The sequence below is a fragment of the Lepidochelys kempii genome, chromosome 14 (genome assembly GCF_965140265.1).
Source record: "Lepidochelys kempii isolate rLepKem1 chromosome 14, rLepKem1.hap2, whole genome shotgun sequence".
NCBI classification, from domain to species: Eukaryota; Metazoa; Chordata; order Testudines; family Cheloniidae; genus Lepidochelys; species Lepidochelys kempii.
The window spans coordinates 39,844,782-39,866,267 of NC_133269.1; the positions used below are offsets into that span (position 1 = coordinate 39,844,782).

Below are 21,486 nucleotides of genomic sequence, written 5' to 3' on the forward strand. Positions count from 1 at the left end.
GGACGTTAAAACTGAGGGAACACTGGTCAGAACACATCAGATGCTGAGCGGGGTCCAGCAGAGCCCCCTGCCCCTGGGTGAAATACACAGCCACCTCCTCCAAGGTCACCGGCATCTGAAACAACAAGAGTCCCCCGCTCAGCACCTGCTGCCCCTGCCACAGTCCCACTAATCATGGCAAAGAAAGAAAAGAGTGAAGGGTCAGAGTAGCAGAATCCCACAGGCACCTGCTCAGAGCAGCCAGGAGGCTCCGGGGGCTGGGAGACGGTGAGAGCGCCTTGTCCCACCAGCACACAAAGAATGGGAGGGTCTTCTCATTTCCCACACGCCTGCCAGCCACAGGCTGAGTCGGGAAGCAGAGCTCCGAGCTGGGGACGGGGACAGGAATCCCGACAGCTTCCCTTCCTATTTCACAGCAACTGTTACGAATTATTCCAGTTAGGACACGTACAGTTCGTTTCTAGGCTGAGGCAACCAAATAAAGACAGACTGCAGAGTGTCTCAGCGTTTGTAGGTTTATTACGCTCAAGGGTGGTACCGTTCTCTTAAGCAGAGCGGGACCCCGATTACAGGTTACACAAAGATTAGATACTGTTGGCAAAACATCCTGCCTGTGAGCCTCAGGGCACATAACCCAACAAACAGGCCTTCTCCTTATCTATCACCAATCCACCTTGCCCCTGCAAAAACGCTGAATTAGCAGCTATTTCAGGCATGTCCGCTAGTTCCTGTCTCCTTTGTTTCCCTTATCTTGAAACTGTCCAGGTGTCCACTCTGAAGGATCCTCCTTCCTTGGTACGTGATGTGCTCACTTCTAGTTAACGGCGGAGAGGAAACCCAAAATGGAGTCACATATGCTAACTAGGTTAATTTCCCCTAACAATTATGAACAGGAGACTGCCAGGCAACTTTCCTACAACTTTTCTATGACAAGATAACTGGTTCTGTGGATGAAGGGAAAGCAGTGGACGTAGTGTTCCTTGACTTTAGCAAAGCTTTTGACACTGTCTCCCACAGTCTTCTTGTCAGCAAGTTAAAGAAGTATGGGCTGGACAAGTGCACTATAAGGTGGGTAGAAAACTGGCTAGATTGTTGGGCTCCATGGGTAGTGATCAATGGCTCCATGTCTAGTTGGCAGCCAGTATCAAGCGGAGTGCCCCAAGGGTCGGTCCTGGGGCCGCTTTTCTTCAATATCTTCATGAATGATCTGGAGGATGGTGTGGACTGCACCCTCAGCAAGTTTGCAGACGACACTAAACTGGGAGGAGCGGTAGATACGCTGGAGGGTAGCGATAGGATACAGAGGGACCTAGACAAATTGGAGGATTGGGCCAAAAGAAATCTGATGAGGTTCAACAAGGACAAGTGCAGAGTCCTGCACTTAGGATGGAAGAATGCAATGCACCGCTACAGACTAGGGACCGAAAGGCTTGGCAGCAGTTCTGCAGAAAAGGACCTAGGGGTGACAGTGGATGAGAAGCTGGATATGAGTCAACAGTGTGCCCTTGTAGCCAAGAAGGCCAATGGCATTTTGGGATGAATAAGTAGGGGCATTGGCAGCAGATCGAGGGACGTGATCGTTCCCCTCTATTCGACATTGGTGAGGCCTCATCTGGAGTACTGTGTCCAGTTTTGGGCCCCACACTACAAGAAGGATGTGGAAATATTGGAGAGAGTCCAGCGGAGGGCAACAAAAATGATTAGGGGACTGGAACACATGACTTACGAAGAGAGGCTGAGGGATCTGGGATTATTTAGTCTACAGAAGAGAAGAATGAGGGGAGATTTGATAGCTGCTTTCAGCTACCTGAAAGGAGGTTCCAAAGAGGATGGATCTAGACTATTCTCAGTGGTAGCGGATGACAGGACAAGGAGTAATGGTCTCAAGTTGCAGTGGGGGAGGTTTAGGTTGGATATTAGGAAAAACTTTTTCACTAGGAGGGTGATGAAACACTGGAATGCGTTACCTAGGGAGGTGGTACCTTTGGGGGGGGAAGGATAGCTCAGTGGTTTGAGCATTGGCCTGCTAAACCCAGGGTTGTGAGTTCAATCCTTGAGGGGGGCATTTAGGGATGTGGGACAAAAATGGGAGATTGGTCCTGCTTTGAGCAGGGGGTTGGACTAGATGACCTCCTGAGGTCCCTTCCAACCCTAATATTGTATGATTCTATGTGGTGGAATCTCCTTCCTGAGAAGTTTTTAATGTCAGGCTTGAGAAAGCCCTGGATGGGACGATTTAATTGGGGATCAGTCCTGCTTTGAGCAGGGGGTTGGACTAGATGACTTCCTGAGGTCCCTTCCAACCCTCATATTCTAGGATTCTAGGATTCTACCACATTCTAAAGGCCACTGTCCTCCATCCCACTAAGGAGTATCAAAAGAAACTACACCAACTGCTCAAGAATCTCTCTGCTACAGCACAGGAACAAATCTACACAGACACACCCCTAGAGCCCCGACCAGGGGTATTCTATCTGCTACACAAGATCCATAAACCTGGAAATCCTGGACGCCCCATCATCTCAGGCATCGGCACTCTTACAGCAGGATTATCTGGAGATGTGGACTCTCTCCTCACACCCTATGCTACCAGCACTCCCAGCTATCTTCGAGACACCACCAACTTCCTGAGCAAACTACAACGTATTGGTGATCTTCCTGAAAACACCATCCTGGCCACCATGGATGTAGAAGCTCTTTACACCAATGTTCCACATGAGGATGGCCTACAAGCTGTCAGGAACATTATCCCTGATGAGGCCACAGCACACCTGGTGGCTGAGCTTTGTGACTTTGTCCTCACCCTCAACCATTTCAGATCTGGGGACAATTTATACTTTCAAGTCAGCGGGACTGCTAGGGGTACCCGCATGGCCCCACAGCATGCCAACATCTTTATGGCTGACTTAGAACAACGCTTCCTCAGCTCTCGTCCCCTAGCGCCCCCTCCTCTATTTGCGCTACATTGATGACATCTTCATCCTATGGACCCATGGGAAGGGGGCCCTTGAAGAATTCCACCTGGATTTCAACAATTTCCACCCCAGCATCGACCTCAGCCTGGACCAGTCCATACAAGAGATCCTGGACACTACAGTGCAAATAAGTGATGGTCACATAAATACCACCCTATACTGGAAACCTACTGACCTCTATACTTACCTACATGCCTCCAGCTTCCATCCAGGATACATCACACGATCCATTGTCTACAGCCATGCCCCAAGATACAACCGCATTTGCTCCAATCCCTCAGGCAGAGACAAACACCTACAAGATCTTTGTCAAGCACTCTTAAAACTACAATACTCACCTGGGGAAGTGAGGAAACAGACTGACAAAGCAAGATGGAGACCCAGAAGTCACCTTCTTCAAGACAGGCCCAACAAGGGAAATAACAGAACACCACTGGCCATCATGTACAGCCTCCAGCTAAAACCTCTCCAGCGCATCATCAACGATCTATAACCTATCCTGGAAAAGGACTACTCGTTCTCACAGACCATGGGAGGCAGGCCAGTCCTCGCTTACAGACAGCTCCCAATCTGAAGCAAATACTCACCAACACCACACCACAGAAACACTAACCCAGGAACCAATCCCTGCAACAAATCCCATTGCCAAATCTGTCCCCATATCTACTCTAGCAACACCATCATAGGACCTAACCATATCAGCCATGTCATCAGGGGCACATTCACGTGCACATCGATCAATGTGATCTATGCCATCATGGGCCAGCAATGCCCCTCTGCCACGTACATTGGCCAAACCGGACAGTCTCTATGTAAAAGAATAAATGGACACAAATATGACATCAGGAACGGTAACATACAAAAGCCAGTAGCAGAACATTTCAGTCTCCCTGGACATTCAATAACAGATTTAAAAGTAGCCATCCTTCAACCAAAAAACTTCAAACACAGACTTCAGAGAGAAACTCCAGAGCGACAATTCATTTGCAAACTTAAAACCAACAATTTGGGCCTGAAGCGGGCTCACTACAAAAGCAATTTTCCCTCTCTTGGTATTGACCCCTCCTCATCAGTCATTGGGAGTGGACCACGTTCATCCTGTGTGGATTCTCCCATTTTTAATGGGGTATGATCTCTGTCTGAAACTTTTCCCACAGTCCAAGCACTTACAGAGTCACTCTCCTGTGTGGATTCTCTGATGTTGAACCAGCACCGGTCTCCATGTGAAACTTTTCCCACAGTCCAAGCACTTATAGGGTCTCACTCCTGTGTGGATTCCCTGATGTTGAACCAGCATCGGTCTCCATCTGAAACTTTTCCCACAGTCCAAGCACTTATAGGGTCTCACTCCTGTGTGGATTCTCTGATGTTTCACCAGCATTGATCTCTGTATGAAACTTTTTCCAGTCCAAGCACTTGTGGGGTCTCTCTCCTGTGTGGACTGCCCGATGTTTTACAAGGTATGACCTCTGCTTGAAACTTTTCCCACAGTCCAAGCACTTGTGGGGTCTCTCTTCTGTGTGGACTACCTGATGTTGAACAAGATGTGACTTTCTTATGAAACATTTCCCACAATCCAAGCACTTGTGGGGTCTCTCTCCTGTGTGGATTGCCTGATGACGAACAAGGCGTGACCTTCGTACGAAACTTTTCCCACAGTCCAAGCACTTATAGGGTCTCACTCCTGTGTGGATTCTCTGATGTTTCACCAGCACTGATCTCTGTATGAAACTTTTTCCACAGTCCAAGCACTTGTGGGGTCTCTCTCCTGTGTGGATTGCTTGATGATAAACAAGATATGACCTTTGTATGAAACTTTTCCCACAGTCCAAGCACTTGTGGGGTCTCTCTCCTGTGTGGATTGCTTGATGATAAACAAGATATGACCTTTGTATGAAACTTTTCCCACAGTCCAAGCACTTGTGGGGTCTCTCTCCTGTGTGGATTGCCTCATGTTGAACAAGGGCTGACCTTCGTATGAAACTTTTCCCACAGTGCAAGCACTTGTGGGGTCTCTCTCCCGTGTGGATTGCCTGATGACGAACAAGGTCTGATTTCTGCTTGAAACTTTTCCCACAGTCCAAGCACCTGTGGGGTCTCTCTCCTGTGTGGCTTTTCTTATGTGAATTCAGTGCTGACTTTGAACTGAAACATTTCCCGCATTCAACGCATTGAATGGGCTTGTCTACAGTGTGACTTCTCCCATGGTCATTAAGATCTCTGCGCTTATTGAAGCTTTCACCACTGTCCAAGCATTGAAATGGTTTCTCTCCCGTATGGACTGTTTGATGTGTAACAAGTTGTGATCTCACAATGAATCCTTTCCCACACTCAAGGCAGTGCCAGGGTGTCTCTTCCTTGCGATTTGTCTGCTGCTCTCTGGGATTCTCGTCTCCTCCCCCACCATTCACAGATTCATCCACTTTCTTCCTGGGTTGGTTTATCAGAAGCCTCTCTGACCTGTGCCAATTTCCCCAGGCTTCTCCCTGATTCCAGCAAGGGGAAAAATTCCTTTCAGCTCTTCCCAAAAAGGTCCCCTGTGGTTCCACTTCCCCAGGAACTGCCTCATGATGATTCCCCTCCTTCTTCTCACTCGCTCGCTCAGCACCTGCTGGGAGAGACACAATCCAGAGAGGAGTCATTGTGCTGGGGAGAAAGAGGAATAGCACTGAGGGAAAAGCCAACACAAAGACTGAGCAATTCGATTCTGCCTCCACATCCCACCCTAACACTTACAAGAAAGGAGAGACGGGAAGGGTGGAATGGCGTGAGCAATATCTGCTGACCAGAGCCCTGCTCTCGGTGAGATGAAGAAGAACTGAGGGCGTTACTCACATCGTATTTTGGGATTCTCAACTTTTTCCTTCATTCCCTGGATGGTTTCTCTGTCAGGCCTCACCTGTGCTGGTGCATCTCCGAAGCCTTCTGTCCTTGAAATCCTGGAGATCGGACACCCACAGCTCTTCCCCTCGTTCCAGCCGGGCGATAAGCTCAGGTTTGGGAACGGGAAATCCTGTGCAGAAGGTGAAATGAGTCCAGATCAGGGTGCATGGACCATCGGTGGAGGATTTGTCACAAAGGACGTTCCGTGAGTGGAACCTGTCCCTGTGCTCTGCTGGAGGAACGTGGAATCCAAGAGGATGGGAACAGGGTCACTGGGCCCCCTTGCGCAGAGGACGTTGTCTGGGGAGGTGAGTTGAATTATTACTACACCCTCACTAGGCGTTCCCAGGATCTGTGCGCTCTGGGGGCCTTGCTGACTAGCTTGTGCAGCCAAGAAACAATACAGACAAGACAATGCGGATTTATGCCCCTTTGAAAGCTTGAGGGGTGGGGATGGTTTAGCGTGTCCATTGGGTTTTGACTCCCCTGTCCCAGTGGAGAGGGCACCGAAATGCATGTATTTCTCACATGGCAGCTGTGCATTATGGAACCCATTCGCCTCTGCTCCAACTGACCAGGGAAGAATCTGACCACATTAAGACACGCAGACCCCACAGCTTCTAATAACTGAGGGGACGGGAATCCCTTACCCAGCGAGGTCACCGTCTCATAGTTCTCCTGCATGACGTCCCTGTAGAGGGCTCTCTGAGTGGGGTCCAGCAGAGCCCCCTGCCCCTGGGTGAAATAAATAGCCACCTCCTCGAAAGTCACCGGCATCTGAAACACCAAGAGTCCCCCACTCAGCACCTGCTGCCCCAGACACAATCCCACTGCTCAGGGGAAAGGAAAAAAAAAACATGAAGCTGTGGGAGGGCCAGAGTAGCAAAATCCCACCCACACCCTGCTCAGAGCAGCCAGGAGACTTCAGGGGGCGGAGAAGGTGAGAGCTCCCTGTCCGCCCCAGCACACGGAGCACGCCAGGATCTTCTCATTTCCCACATGCCTGCCAGCCACAGACTGGGACAGGAAGCAGAGCTCTGAGCCGGGGACAGGGGCAGGAATCCCGACAGCTTCCCTTCGTATTTCACAGCAGCCCCAGGCAAGTGGGGTCAGGCTCCAGCACTGGGGAGCCTGGAAAATGTTCCCAGCCCTGCCGAGGTGGTTATATCCTGCCTGAGAAATGGGGGAATGTCCCCTCCCCCTTTCCCTGCCACAATGGGCCTACTTAGTAAATCAGTAGGTTTATCAAACCCTGACTCCTCCCTCCCCCGCCCAGCAGCTCCCTGAGACTCCCCTACCTGAGCTGGCTCCATCACAGCATTTCCCTTCTCTGTCCCCTGGAAGACTGGCCGATCTTTAGTGAAACGTGGACCTGATTCCTCAGCCTGTCGGGGCGAGAGGGAGGTTACAGAAGGGACTTCTGTCCACGTCACTCCCCGATTCCCCCCAGACTCTTCAGGCCCTCCCAGTAACAGCATCTTTGAGCCAAATGCTAAAAAAAGGAAAGAACCAAAAGGAAAGGCCACTTTGGGAGATTTCCCCCCTTTGCAGTGTAACCCCTCTCCCTTACCAATAGCTGGAGCCCTCTGGTGGCATCACCTGAAGATTGAGCTGCCCTGGACTCCCCGGGAGCCCCCAGGGACAGACAGGAAGAGGCTGATCCCATTGGTCCATCCGCACACCCCCCTGCCTGAGCCAGCAGTGACTCCGGTCTGACTCTGGTGTGGCTGAGATCTGAACCCTACAGGGAAATCAGACCACGGCCCTGGGCAGCCCCCAACACTCAGGGCACACAGACCCCACCACCACAGGGGTGTCTGACAATAACACACTCAGAGCCGGGTGTGTGTGTCGTGGGGGGGGAGTTGAGGGGGGGTTGGGTTTTTTCCTTGTAGCTTCTGCACCCTGAGGGGTTAGTCCCCTGATCACTCCCAAAGCTGAGAAGAGCTTCTCTCCGCCCGCCTGCCCACATCCCCCCTTTCCCTCGCTGTGCCCCCCACTCACATCCTCCCCCATTCCCGACCTCGCTCCCCTCAGCCCCACAGTCCCCGATGCTCCTCCATTGCCCCATCTTCCCTTCCGTGCACCCCTGCCCCCATCCCAGCCTGCCCCCGGCATCCCCTGCACCCGCCTCCGGCCCCTCTTTATCCTCCTCCCCCTGCAGCCCAGATGTGACGGGGGGGGGCGCTGCAAAGGGGGGTGGGAGGGTCTCTCTTACCTTCCCCCCGAGCGGGGCCCCCCGGGGCAGGGGCCGGGCCGGGAAGGGGCCCTGGCCGGGCTGGGGGCTCTGCCCTGGGAGAGGCTCCCGGGGAGCAGCGGGCAGGGCCCGGCTGGAGGTTCCCCTCTCCCGGCTGCAGCCCGGGCTCCGGGCTCCCAGCACCAGCCGCCGGGGCTCGGGGATCTCGCCGGGAGCCAGAGTCCCCGCAGCGGCTGCGAGTCACTTCCTGGGGCCGGGCTGAGCCCCGCGATCGCTCCCCCCAGAGCCGCCCCCCAGCCGCTCCTGGGTCCTAGCGATCAACCCACAGAAATCCAGCCCCCTGCCCAGCTCCTGCCCCCTGGGGACCCAACCGCCCCTGGGCTCGGGGTGCTTCTCCCAGCAGTAAGGGGTCATCCCGCCTCCAAACTTCTCCTGTCAGCATTCACGTTTCAGAGTAACAGCCCTGTTAGTCTGTCTTCGCAAAAAGAAAAGGAGGACTTGTGGCACCTTAGAGACTAACCAATTTATTTGAGCATGAGCTTTCCTGAGCTACAGCTCACTTCATCGGATGCATACCGTGGAAACTGCAGCAGACTTTATATACACACAGAGATCATAAAACAATACCTCCTCCCACCCTACTGTCCTGCTGGTAATAGCTTATCTAAAGTAATCATCAAGTTGGGCCATTTCCAGCACAAATCCAGATTTTCTCACCCTCCAAAGTCTCGCTCGCAGCCTCCCTGCACGACTGACCGGGCACGGGCCGCTGGCTGATCAGCCCGTCTGCGGAAAACTTCTTTCCATATTGGGCTGGCAGAGGCCTTGCTCTCACCGCCTCTCTGGTCACCGGCTACTGGCCCAAAACCTCTGGTTGTTTGAGCTGACTGGGCCAGATTTGCAGAGGGGAGCGAGGGAAGGCAAAAGGAGAGAGAGCAGAAGTGGGGGTGGCATAATTGTTTAGACCACTGGCAGAGGTGAAAGTAAGCCGGTCTGATCCAGTCTGGCGGACCCGGCAAGAGCCGGGACACCGCTGACTGCACCGGCAGGGGGCAGCTTCCCCAGGCCGGTGATGTGAAGGGCTCCGGCCACCGGTGCCACAGCGGAGCCCTGGGCCCTTTAAATCGCCGCTGGAGCCCCGGGGGTCCCGGCTGCCGCTGCAGCTACTGCTCCTGCCCTGATTTCAAGGGCCCGAAGCTCCCAGCAGCTGCTCACGTACCAGGGGGAGTTCAGGATTTAGCCAAAATCAAACTCAGTGGAGTTGAGGATGTCCGCTGGCTCCCCTTCTCTGGTTTGCCCTGCTGAGCGTGTCTTTCAAGACCAGGATGATGAAAGCCCAACAGTGCCATGCTGGGGCCCAGGAGACAGCGGGTGTGAGACATAGCCCAGGGTACAATCTGGACTGTTGAACTGCTTAATTCTCCATCCCAGGGCACGTTTTACACTGCTTCCCAGGCTGGATAAAAATCAATGAGTTAAACAAAAATCAGTGTTTTTATTTAAATTGGATTTTTTTTTGATAAAATGCTTTTTGAGGAAAAAACTTATCTAAAGATACGTTTAATTAAGATACATTACAGCTCAAAGATATCTCATCCTGGAATAGGGATTGTAAATTCTAATTCTATAGTATGAGACAATATATTCATGGAATGTTTAAGAAAAGTTTTGTACATGAGTTCCAATAGTTGATGGATTAGGGACCCAATTTTATGGGGTTCCACAGGCTTCTGTATAGATTATTTAGGTTAATCTTTCCATCTACCCAGTGGGACTCAGTGCTCAGTCTAGAAGATCCCATCAGAGATGCTTAGTTTCCCAGTTCTCAAACTGTGGCTTTGTGTCTCCAGAGGTAACATGTTTGTGAACAGCCAAAATGTTTTAAAATCAATTAATATAGAGAGGTGAGAAATAACAGACCTCACCTCTATTGTCCCCCTGCAAATTTGTGTACACAGAGTCAATCCCTTACCCCTCTCCAAAAGTGCAAAGTTTCAAAAAGTTGAATGAATAGAAGAATGTTGGAGGCGGAATAGATCTGGACAAGGAGAAGAAGTCTGCAGATAAATGTGAGAAACGATGGACATATGCTTTTCTGTTAAAATATTATATCTTTGCTGTTGAAGAAAAAAATCCAGAATACTTAACGTAGTTGTTTTAGTGAAATAAAACAATTTAAACATCTGTCTGGTGATGTTCTCCTCCACCGCGTGGCATGAATGAAATAACCAAACAATGAAATAACCAAATGCAAATAAATGAAATGAAATAACCAAACAATCATTCATTGTCTGATATAGCTGTAAAACTAACCTGAAAAGTTTTCAAAATAAATCACTGTTTTAAAATGTATAGTGTGTACCTTCTAAAAATGAAACCTACATCTATCTCTGAGTTGTGTAGAATATCATGGAGCAGGTCCTCAAGGAATCAATTCTGAAGCACTTAGAGGAGAGCAAAGTGATCAGGAACAGTCAGCATGGATTCACCAAGGGCAAGTCATGCCTGACTAATCTAATTGCCTTCTATGACGAGATAACTGGTTCTGTGGATGAAGGGAAAGCAGTGGACGTGGTGTTCCTTGACTTTAGCAAAGCTTTTGACACTGTCTCCCACAGTATTCTTGTCAGCAAGTTAAAGAAGTATGGGCTGGACGGGCTGGGGACTCTGCCCTGGGAGAGGCTCCCGGGGAGCAGCGGGCAGGGCCCGGCTGGAGATTCCCCTCTCCCGGCTTCAGCCCGGGCTCCGGGCTCCCAGCACCAGCCGCCGGGGCGCGGGGATCTCGCCGGGAGCCAGAGTCCCCGCAGCAGCTGCGAGTCACTTCCTGGGCCAGGCCTGAGCCCCGCGATCGCTCCCCCCAGAGCCGCCCCCCAGCCGCTCCTGGGTCCTAGCGATCAACTGACGAAAGGATCAGCATCCCTGTGCCCAGCTCCTGTTACACTCACAGGCTCCAAGGTCAGAAGGGACCATCATGAGCATCTTGTCCAGGGATTCTCACGACCAAATTTGGTGGCCTCAGAGGGTGGCCAGCAACTCTCGCTGGTGCCCGCTCTGACACTTGCCTCTATAATCCCAATTAATTTACTAGAAACCAATAAATATGCACAGAGGTAAGAGGGGGGAACACTCCTCCTAGTGTGGGGAACTTTTCTGACTTCTACCGAGCCCCAGAGGAAATGGCAAGCAAAAGGATCTGAGTCCTTTACCCAGAGGCCTGCATGACCTCGAGGACCCCTCCCCCCCGCCCGCTTCCACTCTGGACCCCCGTAACCCCAATGATGGGCCCAGGGATCACTCAGGACAGCTGTCCCCATTGTGGGGTGTTCTCTCCACTCTGGATGCTTCCTTCATCATTGCACAGAGTTAAGAACAAATACAATGCATTAAACAGCAAGTAATACAAAAACAAAGAGAAAAGTGGGAAAGATGAAAGGAAAACATGTCACCCCGCTCTGTGGGGGTGAACCCCAAACAACCCTCTCTGGAATGCCAGGGAACTTCACAGTCTGTCCCTCCCACATCCAAGGCCTCCTGCCCAGGCCCTGGCTGTGCTGCAGGTATGCCCAGGGTTGGACACTAACTCTGGTGTTGGCCTCAGGCTCCAGGTAGTAGGACCCTTCTTCCTAGCATCAGCTGCTTCCTGTCAGGGTTATGATCCCCCACCCAGTCTGGCCTGCAAGGCCTCTTGGTTGAGGGACTCTCCCTGCCCTGGGCCCTTTGCCCAGGGTCCCCTTCGCTCACTGCTCCCGGCTGCTCCAGTTTCCCTCTGCCACCAGCCTCATTATTCGGCTGTATTAGTTACAAAAGTTTTAGCATCATCATAAAAGAAAGAGAACGAAAGAGAAAACAACCTTCCCATCTACAAATGATCTGGACCAAACCTAGAAAAAGCCGGGAAGTAATTTTACCAATAGATGGAAACGAGGCTCTAAGATCTGAAAGTCCAACTGTGCTTTGAAGTTCATTGAGATTTCCCTGCCCACTCCAAGTGTCTGTGACACTTCCTTCTCCAGCCCTCCGGAGTCTGACTAAGATCATAGACATCAAAGCTGTGACTCCTAAGCATGGAGAGCCGGGGACAGGGTGGTACGTGACACCGTGGGAGATGGAGGGATAGAACGGAGGCAGGTTAAACTTTCCATGGCTGGGACAGAGGCTGCTGTGTGGAGAGAGGAGCGTGACAGTGAGAGGGGAAGGAGGGAATCTCTCGCACTCACCCCGTTGCCCTGAAATAGCACAGAAGCGAAAACTCCACATTTTACTGTCCCTTCTCCCACCTTTTTAGCATCTGGTTAATTCTGGCCCATAAGGGATAAAATGTAGAAACAGTAAATGCTTGACTATCTGGGAATGAGACAACCTGGCCCCAAAGGGGGAACTCAGGGACTAGCAATCACTCTGCTAACGGAAGGTCGGGGGTCAGAAACTGTGTTCCCTGCAGGCTACGCAGCTGCACTGCAGGCTGTGGAGGGCCGTGGAGGCAGGCAGGGAGAGGAGCCCCTCCCCAGGCTTGGCCCAGGTCCACTGGAGCTGCTGGGGAGTGGAACCCCTCCCTCAGTCCGGCCCAGGACCACAGGAGCCGCCGTGGCTGGGGAGAGCTGCCTCTGACCTGGCCCCAAACTGCTGTGGTGAGAGAGGGCTGGGGGAGTCCTCTCTCCACTGCAGTCTGAACCCCAAACCCCTCATCCCCAGTCCCAACCCCCACATGCCTAGCCAGAGCACTCACCCCTCCGCACCCCATCCCTCTGTCCCAGCCCTGAACCCCCTCTCACACGTCAACCTCCACATCCCCAGCCCCACCCCAGAGCCCGCACCTGAATCCAGAGCCCTCACCCCCTGCACCTCATCCCTGTCCCAGTCCTGAGCCAGTTCCCACACTCCAAATCCCTCAGCCCCACCCCCACCCCATGAATTTTGTTCTGTGCGCCAATATGGAGATGATGTGTCACATACTGGTGCGTAGAACCAAATTCATTCCGCACTTGGACGTTAAAACTGAGGGAACACTGGTCAGAACACATCAGATGCTGAGCGGGGTCCAGCAGAGCCCCCTGCCCCTGGGTGAAATACACAGCCACCTCCTCCAAGGTCACCGGCATCTGAAACAACAAGAGTCCCCCGCTCAGCACCTGCTGCCCCTGCCACAGTCCCACTAATCATGGCAAAGAAAGAAAAGAGTGAAGGGTCAGAGTAGCAGAATCCCACAGGCACCTGCTCAGAGCAGCCAGGAGGCTCCGGGGGCTGGGAGACGGTGAGAGCGCCTTGTCCCACCAGCACACAAAGAATGGGAGGGTCTTCTCATTTCCCACACGCCTGCCAGCCACAGGCTGAGTCGGGAAGCAGAGCTCCGAGCTGGGGACGGGGACAGGAATCCCGACAGCTTCCCTTCCTATTTCACAGCAACTGTTACGAATTATTCCAGTTAGGACACGTACAGTTCGTTTCTAGGCTGAGGCAACCAAATAAAGACAGACTGCAGAGTGTCTCAGCGTTTGTAGGTTTATTACGCTCAAGGGTGGTACCGTTCTCTTAAGCAGAGCGGGACCCCGATTACAGGTTACACAAAGATTAGATACTGTTGGCAAAACATCCTGCCTGTGAGCCTCAGGGCACATAACCCAACAAACAGGCCTTCTCCTTATCTATCACCAATCCACCTTGCCCCTGCAAAAACGCTGAATTAGCAGCTATTTCAGGCATGTCCGCTAGTTCCTGTCTCCTTTGTTTCCCTTATCTTGAAACTGTCCAGGTGTCCACTCTGAAGGATCCTCCTTCCTTGGTACGTGATGTGCTCACTTCTAGTTAACGGCGGAGAGGAAACCCAAAATGGAGTCACATATGCTAACTAGGTTAATTTCCCCTAACAATTATGAACAGGAGACTGCCAGGCAACTTTCCTACAACTTTTCTATGACAAGATAACTGGTTCTGTGGATGAAGGGAAAGCAGTGGACGTAGTGTTCCTTGACTTTAGCAAAGCTTTTGACACTGTCTCCCACAGTCTTCTTGTCAGCAAGTTAAAGAAGTATGGGCTGGACAAGTGCACTATAAGGTGGGTAGAAAACTGGCTAGATTGTTGGGCTCCATGGGTAGTGATCAATGGCTCCATGTCTAGTTGGCAGCCAGTATCAAGCGGAGTGCCCCAAGGGTCGGTCCTGGGGCCGCTTTTCTTCAATATCTTCATGAATGATCTGGAGGATGGTGTGGACTGCACCCTCAGCAAGTTTGCAGACGACACTAAACTGGGAGGAGCGGTAGATACGCTGGAGGGTAGCGATAGGATACAGAGGGACCTAGACAAATTGGAGGATTGGGCCAAAAGAAATCTGATGAGGTTCAACAAGGACAAGTGCAGAGTCCTGCACTTAGGATGGAAGAATGCAATGCACCGCTACAGACTAGGGACCGAAAGGCTTGGCAGCAGTTCTGCAGAAAAGGACCTAGGGGTGACAGTGGATGAGAAGCTGGATATGAGTCAACAGTGTGCCCTTGTAGCCAAGAAGGCCAATGGCATTTTGGGATGAATAAGTAGGGGCATTGGCAGCAGATCGAGGGACGTGATCGTTCCCCTCTATTCGACATTGGTGAGGCCTCATCTGGAGTACTGTGTCCAGTTTTGGGCCCCACACTACAAGAAGGATGTGGAAATATTGGAGAGAGTCCAGCGGAGGGCAACAAAAATGATTAGGGGACTGGAACACATGACTTACGAAGAGAGGCTGAGGGATCTGGGATTATTTAGTCTACAGAAGAGAAGAATGAGGGGAGATTTGATAGCTGCTTTCAGCTACCTGAAAGGAGGTTCCAAAGAGGATGGATCTAGACTATTCTCAGTGGTAGCGGATGACAGGACAAGGAGTAATGGTCTCAAGTTGCAGTGGGGGAGGTTTAGGTTGGATATTAGGAAAAACTTTTTCACTAGGAGGGTGATGAAACACTGGAATGCGTTACCTAGGGAGGTGGTACCTTTGGGGGGGGAAGGATAGCTCAGTGGTTTGAGCATTGGCCTGCTAAACCCAGGGTTGTGAGTTCAATCCTTGAGGGGGGCATTTAGGGATGTGGGACAAAAATGGGAGATTGGTCCTGCTTTGAGCAGGGGGTTGGACTAGATGACCTCCTGAGGTCCCTTCCAACCCTAATATTGTATGATTCTATGTGGTGGAATCTCCTTCCTGAGAAGTTTTTAATGTCAGGCTTGAGAAAGCCCTGGATGGGACGATTTAATTGGGGATCAGTCCTGCTTTGAGCAGGGGGTTGGACTAGATGACTTCCTGAGGTCCCTTCCAACCCTCATATTCTAGGATTCTAGGATTCTACCACATTCTAAAGGCCACTGTCCTCCATCCCACTAAGGAGTATCAAAAGAAACTACACCAACTGCTCAAGAATCTCTCTGCTACAGCACAGGAACAAATCTACACAGACACACCCCTAGAGCCCCGACCAGGGGTATTCTATCTGCTACACAAGATCCATAAACCTGGAAATCCTGGACGCCCCATCATCTCAGGCATCGGCACTCTTACAGCAGGATTATCTGGAGATGTGGACTCTCTCCTCACACCCTATGCTACCAGCACTCCCAGCTATCTTCGAGACACCACCAACTTCCTGAGCAAACTACAACGTATTGGTGATCTTCCTGAAAACACCATCCTGGCCACCATGGATGTAGAAGCTCTTTACACCAATGTTCCACATGAGGATGGCCTACAAGCTGTCAGGAACATTATCCCTGATGAGGCCACAGCACACCTGGTGGCTGAGCTTTGTGACTTTGTCCTCACCCTCAACCATTTCAGATCTGGGGACAATTTATACTTTCAAGTCAGCGGGACTGCTAGGGGTACCCGCATGGCCCCACAGCATGCCAACATCTTTATGGCTGACTTAGAACAACGCTTCCTCAGCTCTCGTCCCCTAGCGCCCCCTCCTCTATTTGCGCTACATTGATGACATCTTCATCCTATGGACCCATGGGAAGGGGGCCCTTGAAGAATTCCACCTGGATTTCAACAATTTCCACCCCAGCATCGACCTCAGCCTGGACCAGTCCATACAAGAGATCCTGGACACTACAGTGCAAATAAGTGATGGTCACATAAATACCACCCTATACTGGAAACCTACTGACCTCTATACTTACCTACATGCCTCCAGCTTCCATCCAGGATACATCACACGATCCATTGTCTACAGCCATGCCCCAAGATACAACCGCATTTGCTCCAATCCCTCAGGCAGAGACAAACACCTACAAGATCTTTGTCAAGCACTCTTAAAACTACAATACTCACCTGGGGAAGTGAGGAAACAGACTGACAAAGCAAGATGGAGACCCAGAAGTCACCTTCTTCAAGACAGGCCCAACAAGGGAAATAACAGAACACCACTGGCCATCATGTACAGCCTCCAGCTAAAACCTCTCCAGCGCATCATCAACGATCTATAACCTATCCTGGAAAAGGACTACTCGTTCTCACAGACCATGGGAGGCAGGCCAGTCCTCGCTTACAGACAGCTCCCAATCTGAAGCAAATACTCACCAACACCACACCACAGAAACACTAACCCAGGAACCAATCCCTGCAACAAATCCCATTGCCAAATCTGTCCCCATATCTACTCTAGCAACACCATCATAGGACCTAACCATATCAGCCATGTCATCAGGGGCACATTCACGTGCACATCGATCAATGTGATCTATGCCATCATGGGCCAGCAATGCCCCTCTGCCACGTACATTGGCCAAACCGGACAGTCTCTATGTAAAAGAATAAATGGACACAAATATGACATCAGGAACGGTAACATACAAAAGCCAGTAGCAGAACATTTCAGTCTCCCTGGACATTCAATAACAGATTTAAAAGTAGCCATCCTTCAACCAAAAAACTTCAAACACAGACTTCAGAGAGAAACTCCAGAGCGACAATTCATTTGCAAACTTAAAACCAACAATTTGGGCCTGAAGCGGGCTCACTACAAAAGCAATTTTCCCTCTCTTGGTATTGACCCCTCCTCATCAGTCATTGGGAGTGGACCACGTTCATCCTGTGTGGATTCTCCCATTTTTAATGGGGTATGATCTCTGTCTGAAACTTTTCCCACAGTCCAAGCACTTACAGAGTCACTCTCCTGTGTGGATTCTCTGATGTTGAACCAGCACCGGTCTCCATGTGAAACTTTTCCCACAGTCCAAGCACTTATAGGGTCTCACTCCTGTGTGGATTCCCTGATGTTGAACCAGCATCGGTCTCCATCTGAAACTTTTCCCACAGTCCAAGCACTTATAGGGTCTCACTCCTGTGTGGATTCTCTGATGTTTCACCAGCATTGATCTCTGTATGAAACTTTTTCCAGTCCAAGCACTTGTGGGGTCTCTCTCCTGTGTGGACTGCCCGATGTTTTACAAGGTATGACCTCTGCTTGAAACTTTTCCCACAGTCCAAGCACTTGTGGGGTCTCTCTTCTGTGTGGACTACCTGATGTTGAACAAGATGTGACTTTCTTATGAAACATTTCCCACAATCCAAGCACTTGTGGGGTCTCTCTCCTGTGTGGATTGCCTGATGACGAACAAGGCGTGACCTTCGTACGAAACTTTTCCCACAGTCCAAGCACTTATAGGGTCTCACTCCTGTGTGGATTCTCTGATGTTTCACCAGCACTGATCTCTGTATGAAACTTTTTCCACAGTCCAAGCACTTGTGGGGTCTCTCTCCTGTGTGGATTGCTTGATGATAAACAAGATATGACCTTTGTATGAAACTTTTCCCACAGTCCAAGCACTTGTGGGGTCTCTCTCCTGTGTGGATTGCTTGATGATAAACAAGATATGACCTTTGTATGAAACTTTTCCCACAGTCCAAGCACTTGTGGGGTCTCTCTCCTGTGTGGATTGCCTCATGTTGAACAAGGGCTGACCTTCGTATGAAACTTTTCCCACAGTGCAAGCACTTGTGGGGTCTCTCTCCCGTGTGGATTGCCTGATGACGAACAAGGTCTGATTTCTGCTTGAAACTTTTCCCACAGTCCAAGCACCTGTGGGGTCTCTCTCCTGTGTGGCTTTTCTTATGTGAATTCAGTGCTGACTTTGAACTGAAACATTTCCCGCATTCAACGCATTGAATGGGCTTGTCTACAGTGTGACTTCTCCCATGGTCATTAAGATCTCTGCGCTTATTGAAGCTTTCACCACTGTCCAAGCATTGAAATGGTTTCTCTCCCGTATGGACTGTTTGATGTGTAACAAGTTGTGATCTCACAATGAATCCTTTCCCACACTCAAGGCAGTGCCAGGGTGTCTCTTCCTTGCGATTTGTCTGCTGCTCTCTGGGATTCTCGTCTCCTCCCCCACCATTCACAGATTCATCCACTTTCTTCCTGGGTTGGTTTATCAGAAGCCTCTCTGACCTGTGCCAATTTCCCCAGGCTTCTCCCTGATTCCAGCAAGGGGAAAAATTCCTTTCAGCTCTTCCCAAAAAGGTCCCCTGTGGTTCCACTTCCCCAGGAACTGCCTCATGATGATTCCCCTCCTTCTTCTCACTCGCTCGCTCAGCACCTGCTGGGAGAGACACAATCCAGAGAGGAGTCATTGTGCTGGGGAGAAAGAGGAATAGCACTGAGGGAAAAGCCAACACAAAGACTGAGCAATTCGATTCTGCCTCCACATCCCACCCTAACACTTACAAGAAAGGAGAGACGGGAAGGGTGGAATGGCGTGAGCAATATCTGCTGACCAGAGCCCTGCTCTCGGTGAGATGAAGAAGAACTGAGGGCGTTACTCACATCGTATTTTGGGATTCTCAACTTTTTCCTTCATTCCCTGGATGGTTTCTCTGTCAGGCCTCACCTGTGCTGGTGCATCTCCGAAGCCTTCTGTCCTTGAAATCCTGGAGATCGGACACCCACAGCTCTTCCCCTCGTTCCAGCCGGGCGATAAGCTCAGGTTTGGGAACGGGAAATCCTGTGCAGAAGGTGAAATGAGTCCAGATCAGGGTGCATGGACCATCGGTGGAGGATTTGTCACAAAGGACGTTCCGTGAGTGGAACCTGTCCCTGTGCTCTGCTGGAGGAACGTGGAATCCAAGAGGATGGGAACAGGGTCACTGGGCCCCCTTGCGCAGAGGACGTTGTCTGGGGAGGTGAGTTGAATTATTACTACACCCTCACTAGGCGTTCCCAGGATCTGTGCGCTCTGGGGGCCTTGCTGACTAGCTTGTGCAGCCAAGAAACAATACAGACAAGACAATGCGGATTTATGCCCCTTTGAAAGCTTGAGGGGTGGGGATGGTTTAGCGTGTCCATTGGGTTTTGACTCCCCTGTCCCAGTGGAGAGGGCACCGAAATGCATGTATTTCTCACATGGCAGCTGTGCATTATGGAACCCATTCGCCTCTGCTCCAACTGACCAGGGAAGAATCTGACCACATTAAGACACGCAGACCCCACAGCTTCTAATAACTGAGGGGACGGGAATCCCTTACCCAGCGAGGTCACCGTCTCATAGTTCTCCTGCATGACGTCCCTGTAGAGGGCTCTCTGAGTGGGGTCCAGCAGAGCCCCCTGCCCCTGGGTGAAATAAATAGCCACCTCCTCGAAAGTCACCGGCATCTGAAACACCAAGAGTCCCCCACTCAGCACCTGCTGCCCCAGACACAATCCCACTGCTCAGGGGAAAGGAAAAAAAAAACATGAAGCTGTGGGAGGGCCAGAGTAGCAAAATCCCACCCACACCCTGCTCAGAGCAGCCAGGAGACTTCAGGGGGCGGAGAAGGTGAGAGCTCCCTGTCCGCCCCAGCACACGGAGCACGCCAGGATCTTCTCATTTCCCACACGCCTGCCAGCCACAGACTGGGACAGGAAGCAGAGCTCTGAGCCGGGGACAGGGGCAGGAATCCCGACAGCTTCCCTTCGTATTTCACAGCAGCCCCAGGCAAGTGGGGTCAGGCTCCAGCACTGGGGAGCCTGGAAAATGTTCCCAGCCCTGCCGAGGTGGTTATATCCTGCCTGAGAAATGGGGGAATGTCCCCTCCCCCTTTCCCTGCCACAATGGGCCTACTTAGTAAATCAGTAGGTTTATCAAACCCTGACTCCTCCCTCCCCCGCCCAGCAGCTCCCTGAGACTCCCCTACCTGAGCTGGCTCCATCACAGCATTTCCCTTCTCTGTCCCCTGGAAGACTGGCCGATCTTTAGTGAAACGTGGACCTGATTCCTCAGCCTGTCGGGGCGAGAGGGAGGTTACAGAAGGGACTTCTGTCCACGTCACTCCCCGATTCCCCCCAGACTCTTCAGGCCCTCCCAGTAACAGCATCTTTGAGCCAAATGCTAAAAAAAGGAAAGAACCAAAAGGAAAGGCCACTTTGGGAGATTTCCCCCCTTTGCAGTGTAACCCCTCTCCCTTACCAATAGCTGGAGCCCTCTGGTGGCATCACCTGAAGATTGAGCTGCCCTGGACTCCCCGGGAGCCCCCAGGGACAGGCAGGAAGAGGCTGATCCCATTGGTCCATCCGCACACCCCTCTGCCTGAGCCAGCAGTGACTCCGGTCTGACTCTGGTGTGGCTGAGATCTGAACCCTACAGGGAAATCAGACCACGGCCCTGGGCAGCCCCCAACACTCAGGGCACACAGACCCCACCACCACAGGGGTGTCTGACAATAACACACTCAGAGCCGGGTGTGTGTGTCGTGGGGGGGGAGTTGAGGGGGGGTTGGGTTTTTTCCTTGTAGCTTCTGCACCCTGAGGGGTTAGTCCCCTGATCACTCCCAAAGCTGAGAAGAGCTTCTCTCCGCCCGCCTGCCCACATCCCCCCTTTCCCTCGCTGTGCCCCCCACTCACATCCTCCCCCATTCCCGACCTCGCTCCCCTCAGCCCCACAGTCCCCGATGCTCCTCCATTGCCCCATCTTCCCTTCCGTGCACCCCTGCCCCCATCCCAGCCTGCCCCCGGCATCCCCTGCACCCGCCTCCGGCCCCTCTTTATCCTCCTCCCCCTGCAGCCCAGATGTGACGGGGGGGGGCCGCTGCAAGGGGGGGATGGGAGGGTCTCTCTTACCTTCCCCCCGAGCGGGGCCCCCCGGGGCAGGGGCCGGGCCGGGAAGGGGCCCTGGCCGGGCTGGGGGCTCTGCCCTGGGAGAGGCTCCCGGGGAGCAGCGGGCAGGGCCCGGCTGGAGGTTCCCCTCTCCCGGCTGCAGCCCGGGCTCCGGGATCCGGGCTCCCAGCACCAGCCGCCGGGGCTCGGGGATCTCGCCGGGAGCCAGAGTCCCCGCAGCGGCTGCGAGTCACTTCCTGGGGCCGGGCTGAGCCCCGCGATCGCTCCCCCCAGAGCCGCCCCCCAGCCGCTCCTGGGTCCTAGCGATCAACCCACAGAAATCCAGCCCCCTGCCCAGCTCCTGCCCCCTGGGGACCCAACCGCCCCTGGGCT

At 52.2% G+C, this 21,486-nt stretch overlaps 1 protein-coding gene and 1 pseudogene across 1 annotated transcript; both read right to left on the reverse strand.

The window, feature by feature from the left end:
* Positions 1-501: 501 nt before the first annotated feature.
* On the reverse strand, positions 502-21,345 carry LOC140897444 (uncharacterized; annotated as a pseudogene).
* LOC140897443 (zinc finger protein 621-like) lies at positions 5,594-8,299 on the reverse strand. Its single transcript, XM_073310133.1, has 4 exons — positions 8,077-8,299; positions 7,157-7,350; positions 6,509-6,635; positions 5,594-5,988 (listed from the first exon to the last, which is right to left on the reverse strand). The coding sequence occupies exons 2-4, from the start codon at positions 7,334-7,336 to the stop codon at positions 5,864-5,866; spliced, it is 432 nt and encodes a 143-aa protein (XP_073166234.1). The 5' UTR covers positions 7,337-7,350; positions 8,077-8,299; the 3' UTR covers positions 5,594-5,863.
* Positions 21,346-21,486: the final 141 nt, after the last annotated feature.

Excerpts from the sequence above, each read along its gene's own strand:
- LOC140897443 (XM_073310133.1), bottom strand. The coding sequence starts at position 7,336 with ATGCTGTTACTGGGAGGGCCTGAAGAGTCTGGGGGGAATCGGGGAGTG. Across the intron at positions 6,636-7,156 it reads CTGTGATGGAGCCAGCTCAG|ATGCCGGTGACTTTCGAGGA; the intron begins GTAGGGGAGTCT and ends TTGGTGTTTCAG. Across the intron at positions 5,989-6,508 it reads TGAGACGGTGACCTCGCTGG|GATTTCCCGTTCCCAAACCT; the intron begins GTAAGGGATTCC and ends CCTTCTGCACAG.